The sequence below is a fragment of the Stylophora pistillata genome, chromosome 11 (assembly GCF_964205215.1).
Source record: "Stylophora pistillata chromosome 11, jaStyPist1.2, whole genome shotgun sequence".
Classification (NCBI taxonomy): domain Eukaryota; kingdom Metazoa; phylum Cnidaria; class Anthozoa; order Scleractinia; family Pocilloporidae; genus Stylophora; species Stylophora pistillata.
Window position 1 is genome coordinate 2,759,093 of NC_142529.1, and position 6,094 is coordinate 2,765,186.

General features: G+C 39.9%; 2 protein-coding genes across 3 annotated transcripts; both read left to right on the forward strand.

The window, feature by feature from the left end:
• The first annotated feature begins 196 nt into the window (after nucleotides 1-196).
• LOC148719668 (uncharacterized) lies at nucleotides 197-1,788 on the forward strand. Its single transcript, XM_088739432.1, has one exon. The coding sequence runs from the start codon at nucleotides 329-331 to the stop codon at nucleotides 1,295-1,297; it is 969 nt and encodes a 322-aa protein (XP_088595558.1). The 5' UTR covers nucleotides 197-328; the 3' UTR covers nucleotides 1,298-1,788.
• Nucleotides 1,789-1,991: 203 nt separating this feature from the next.
• Nucleotides 1,992-6,094, forward strand: LOC148719669 (selenoprotein Pb-like). 2 transcript variants are annotated; one of them, XM_088739434.1, is made up of 5 exons: nucleotides 1,992-2,136; nucleotides 3,260-3,520; nucleotides 4,129-4,356; nucleotides 4,994-5,274; nucleotides 5,641-6,094. In XM_088739434.1, exons 2-4 carry the CDS (start codon nucleotides 3,483-3,485, stop codon nucleotides 5,229-5,231), a joined length of 504 nt encoding a protein of 167 aa, XP_088595560.1. In that variant the 5' UTR covers nucleotides 1,992-2,136; nucleotides 3,260-3,482; the 3' UTR covers nucleotides 5,232-5,274; nucleotides 5,641-6,094. The 2 variants fall into 2 exon arrangements, with proteins under 2 accessions (XP_088595560.1, XP_088595559.1); XM_088739433.1 differs by having other exon boundaries at nucleotides 4,994-6,094.

The following is a 6,094-nucleotide window of genomic DNA, read 5'->3' on the forward strand; positions in this document are numbered from 1 at the left end:
TTTCCTTTAATTTACTTCGCCGTTTTACCATCGATAGTGACCACGTTATCTCTAACGAATTTGATTTTCTGATATTTTTGTTATAAGTGCTTTTTCTCATCTGATTAGTTTTTTTATTACTCTATTTTACTTCTTTCTTTCTCTCTTTCAAGAAATGGAAGGGATGGCGGTGAAAATAGCGAGCAGTAGAAGTAAACTTGAAAATTTTTGTTCTCCCCCTCCCGTCCCCGAGTTTTTTTTTAGACTCCCCCTGGGAATATTTCGCGCCATCTTTTCACGTGGTTCGGTTATCAATTCGTTCTTATTCTTATCTTGTAATAGTATCAAGATGGGTTTCGTATACATGGTTCTTTTGAAGCCTTCTGAAATACGCTTTACAAAGAACTTACTCGCATCGGAATTCGATAACGGAATTTCCCTCTCGGAGACCTTTACTCAAATAAAGAATGGAGAAATTCTCTTGGAGGATGTTCCTGCAATAGAAGTTGTTTTCTATTCCAAGAAGTGGGAATGGTTTACTCTAAACAACCGGCGACTGTGGGTTTTAAAAGAGCTGGAAAAGATTGGAAAATGTCGCTATGTGAAAACTAAGAGAATTGAGTACCTGGAAAATACCTTTGAGTATCCCGTCTTGCTCTATGGTTCTGCAGCTCTGGCAGAAAAAAGCCGTACGTTCACGTGGAAAGGTGACAGCTTGCAAATCACAACACGGAGAACTTCGTCAAAAGAGGTCGAAATTTACCATGAAGAGGATGAAAGGAAAACCCGACAAGATTTTCAAAAGAGAGAGAGCTATTCACATCCCAATGAAAAAAGCGTTCAGTGTTGTGGCAGCCGTAAGATAAGACGTAGACGATGTAACAAGCGTTATCACCCATACTGCAGACACAAAGAGCGACGTGTGAAAAGAGAATTGTATGCTGGCACCACTGTTTGCATTCGACGGCAAAGTGTTGACAGCTTAGAAGAACGGAGTCGCAGCCGCCGAAATTCTGAGACGTCAGAGTTTTCAAGTTCAGAGTACGGTTTCCATTTTAGTTACACCGTGTGGAATAAAAAGAGGCAAGCATTTTTACAACGTGTCTACTGCGTTCGCACTGGCCGTTTGAGGGATCCATCGCGATTTGTAGATGTCTTGTATACATGTGGCGTTTGTTTTAAGAGCTTCCAGTCCAAAGTCAGCCTGAATCAGCACAGTGAAGAGCTTTTCCACTGGGCCTGTGTACGATGTGGAAGGTTTTTCGAAAGTCACACCGCTCTTGGACAGCACAAACTTGCTTTGAACCATACAGTGTAAACGCACAATACTTTATATTTGTTTGGTTATTTTGGTGAGACTGACAGATAAGTCTAAACGTTAACTCTGTTGTTACTTGGAAACTGCTAGCTGTGTTTCTTACTTGTTTTAAAACGTTACAGTGCTCTTCCCATCATTTTGTCACGCTTGTTGCGTGACAAGTTTCGTGATTTGTGTTTGTATCAATCAAATTGTTACACATGGTGAACTGCGACAAAAATTTTGAAATGTACATGAGATCACACTGTATTCTATGGTTAATCATACTTCTGCTTTCTATGAATGACAGTTTAAATTACATTCTATCAGTTGTTAGGCGAATAAGATTTTCAATTGTTCTACTGGTAAGTGAAGTAAATGTTTTAAGGCAAAAAATTATCTAAAACGGGTCAAAGTAAATACAAATACAGATAATTATTGTTGATTGATTAAGAATAATTTTCCTTAAGTTATCAAGAAATGTAAAAAATAAATAGTGATGTTAGATCTCATCCTGTTTGTATTAACTTCGGGTCATACACCCTGTTATTTCTTTGAGAGGTTTTCTTTTACACCAGGACTTTTTTTTTCTATCTGCGACTGGAGCATATTTGATCTTTGACATTTGCTTTGATACCAATTCAATTTCGTGAAAGCATACTCAGGATAAGAGTTCATCATCTTTTGACAGAAAACGTGACCAACCGTGACGTTGTGTCACGGTTGTCGGGCCTGCGGTGATTGTCGGGGAGCGTGCGTGTCGTGTTCCCTGTTCTACGGAATTTATGTTTGGAACTGAGCCATACAGCATACACCGAGAAAGATCACAGTTATTTTGTGCTATGTAACCGGCAATCTAGGTGAGTTTCAGATAAAATTTAGCAGTATTAAGACTGGTATTTCTTCATGATTTTGGGCACTAATTTTTCGGACTGGTAGAAATATAGTGCAAGAGGCGGTCGTTGAATGTCGTCGGGGGAATTCCTTAGGGATTACACTGAAGTGCAATCTGTCTCTTTCTACCGTGCCTAAAGAAAGTTTTTCAAACAGTCATAGGCATATTTGTCACCAGTTTTACACAACATTGATCAAGCCTCCCGGTTAGCTCAATCGGTAGAGCGCCGGACTGTTGTACGGGAGTTCAAATCCGGCCGGACCAACACTCTAGGGTCTCTAATTAACTGAGAAGAAAGTGCTGCCTTTGTAATAATATCTGCAAATGGTTAGACTTTATAGTCTTCTCGGATAGGGACGATAAATGGAGGTCCCGTCTCCTGCAGGGTTGGGGTAGGAGACGTTAATTTCCCACACACGAGATTACTGTGTGATGGATGTCCTCCCCTGGGTGGGATGGGTGGGTGAAAACGGGGTCAGGTGTTAATTGGAACGAAAGTGCTGTTCCTTTCTCCTGCCATTCCTGTGGCGAATTAATTAAACTAAACTAAACTAAAGTAGAACCAGAAATCGGAGATCTCACTCAGCTGGTTACTGCTTACCGCCTTTATCATCCTGAACTTATGACGGCTAGTCGCTTTTAAAACGAAAATGCAAGTTGTTCAAGGGTTAAGTCACCACCTTCTGGCCGGATGTTTCGAAAAAAAATTCCCTTACATATACTTCCTGAAACGTTAAGCGTCTAATTCGAGGCTAATGCCCGCGCCCATCACGAGATATATATATCGAGATGTATAGACGACGCAAAAAAAGAATACTCCTACATTAAAGTGCTCTTTCTGTTAGACACAATTGATAAAAGGGGTCTAAAGCGACACTTGATGGGTAGAACTGAAGAAAAACTTTCCACGTGTAAAAGACAAAAATGATAAACACATCCACAAGTTGGCCGACCGAGTTGTCGTTCAAACAACCCTGCTTAGAACTTTGTGCGTAATGTGCGCAGAGGGTTTTTAACTTTATGCTGAAGAGCGGACATGACTCAACTATACTCTGAGTTTTCTTTCTTTTTACGTTACAATATTGCAGATACCGAAAGGATCTTCTCCTCAAAATGCATGTTATCATTACGTCGCTTTTAGTTGCGTCACTCTCGTTCTTGATGCCGACATAAGGCGCGAAAATATGTCAGAGGCCTCCGCCTTGGTCGGTCAAACAAGTGAACCCATTGGCTGAAGCAAGATCAAAAGGTCACGTGGTACTCCTAGGACTGATGCTCGCTAGCTGACGATTTTGTCAATGGCAGGCTCAGATGATGGAACGAATGTTCAAAGGAGTCGTTATGAAGAGGTAAGGCATCTTGCATTACATTTTTCTTAGTTCCTGCAAATATGCGAAAAATATTGAAGTTGGCGGGGAGGGGTGACTGGGAATGGCTTAGTCTTTCCAATGCAACGCAAAACCAAAGTAAATTATATTGGAAAACGTGCTCCCCAGACCCCAAAGAATCGTCCAACATCCCCGATTTTGTGGAAAGTGGCCAATCATAGGATTTTTTTTTTCTTTTGAGATGGGAATGACCCGGATCGAACTCAGATTTCGGGACCAAACCACGTGCAGCAACGAAGCACTAAATTTGTTATACTTTTCAAGGTGATAATTCTTATTAAAAAGTTTAAAACTGCCAAGAAACAATTTCTGTAGTGTTTATTCCTATTTACATAATACCTTGGCAAATAGATAATCTTTATTCGATTGGTTAGCACAACCTTGTCTGCAATCACGTGATTACCTTTATATATCGTTGTATGTAATTAAGCTCATGATTATTCTAATAAAGCAGTTGTGTAGAGCACTTGGTCTGTGCATGCATTACGCTATAGTAGTATATATCGAACCCTGATACACAACAATTTCCAACGTAAATTGATTCTTTCTCTTTTCCTATCTCTGGACAGGAATTTAACGGATATTTCTTTCATGATTCTGAACATGAAGAGAGCTGCAAATTCCATCTCAGAGCTGCAAAGGAGAGTGTCGTTTCCAGTCTACCAGGAGCCAGCAGACCGAGACATCATGGGATTATTAGGAGGAAGTAAGGACGATTTTCTCATCTTCGATCGCTGCGGACTGTTGGCTTACCATCTTAAGTGGCCTCGCAACTATCTGTTGTTTCCGTTTGTCCGGTAAGTGGCCTGATACTTAATTTTTTGTCTTGTAGCTAAAGGTTTTTAGCGTTTTAATTTATTACTCCAGAAGCGATTGACGAGTAACTTCTCCTAACAAAATCAATTAATAAAAGAGCACAAGCAAATAATGAGGATAGAAACTTGTATGAGAGAAGGTGTGGCAGCTAAGAGGGATAGTGACGGAATAGCTCTTTGAAGTGAAGAGATAAACACAGTGTATAAAGAAAGGAGGCTTTTGCTGTTTTACCCGGGTTACTTTCAGAATAAAGGGACGGAAACGTAAAATTTGCATTCGTCATCGGTTACCCCCCAAATTAAACGTAATAAAGATTTATTATCCAAAACTTCAGCAACCTCGTTCCTATGGTCCTCTCTCGTTTTTTCTCGAGAAAGTAAAAATATCTGACAATTTACCCTCCCTTCGGCGTTCTTTGTTCTTCATGGGCACGTGACCAGCCACAAACAAGGTAATTTTATGGAGTGGGAAGAGTGAGGACGCTGGGAACTATATTGACGAAGGTGACAAGTTCGTGATGATATATGTTGTCCAGATACGACTATTTGTGATAGTTTATGGTGTTAGTGTACTGATACTGGGTTTCATAACTGACCTTTTTTACTTTTATCAATGCAGGAATGCGTTGATAAAGGAATATACCAACAAAGGTTCAAAATGTAAACGACACTGTCCGATTAAGACGACCACTACTGCAACCCAGTCCACCACAAACAGGATTATTACGGCACAAGAAATTCTACCCAGTTATAGCTCAGAGAGTGTCAAGTCACGGCCTCGATCTGATGCCACTACTACCTCTTCACCCCCAGCAACTAGAGACCTAACACTGATTCAGCAAGAGGAAACACCTTAAAGTGGACAACTGTTCTGGTTATCTGTTAGATCTGATAAGTTTGATTATAAAATAACCAAAGTAAAGCGCGCGCTCTGATTGGTCAATTTAGCGTTCCCCATTTGCCCATGGGTGTACACTGCTGACGTGAGCAAATGCAAAGACTATTTTTCCGCGCGCGAGTAAGATTTGTTAAATAAAAGGGAACTCTAGCTACAGTGTGTTAATGTTATGTTATAAGACAAATGGTAAACACCACAGCGTACACTATTGAGTTATGGATGCACTTGGGAGGTTTGCTAAGCACTCAAGAAGCTAGAGTCGCTCTCGGCTATCGCCTCGAGCGACTCTTACGCTTCTTTCGTGCTTAGCAACCTCCCGCGTGCATCCATAACTCGATAGTGTACGCTGTGGTGTTTACCATTTGTTAAATAGGATCTTTTTGTGCTTAGAGAAACTTGACAAAGGGAAGATTGAATTTTTTAATCGTTATGGCCAAGCTGGTCGTATCAAGCAAAAACCAAACAAAACTTTTGCAACGAAACGTTTTGTGTCCCCACTCTTTTTCAAGATGAGTTTTTTATTTGAGATCAATATAATCCTCTCTCGAAATTTTTAAAATGTAATCTCTTTTATTTTCATAAGTTGTGAAACCGAAGCTTTTCAATCTCAAAACTTTGTTCAAACTTGATAAACAGGTAAGAAAACAGAAACTTGCTTGTTTTGATGCAAACGTCAAGGTAACAGAAAGAGAAGTGACCAGGAATTATTTAAACTTTTTAGATATCTCATGTATCCTGTATGACAAAGTTGCATAAAACTTGTTCACGTGTAACTTTCGATGATTGGAGGATATGCTATTAAAAAGTTTTAAGACATTACAA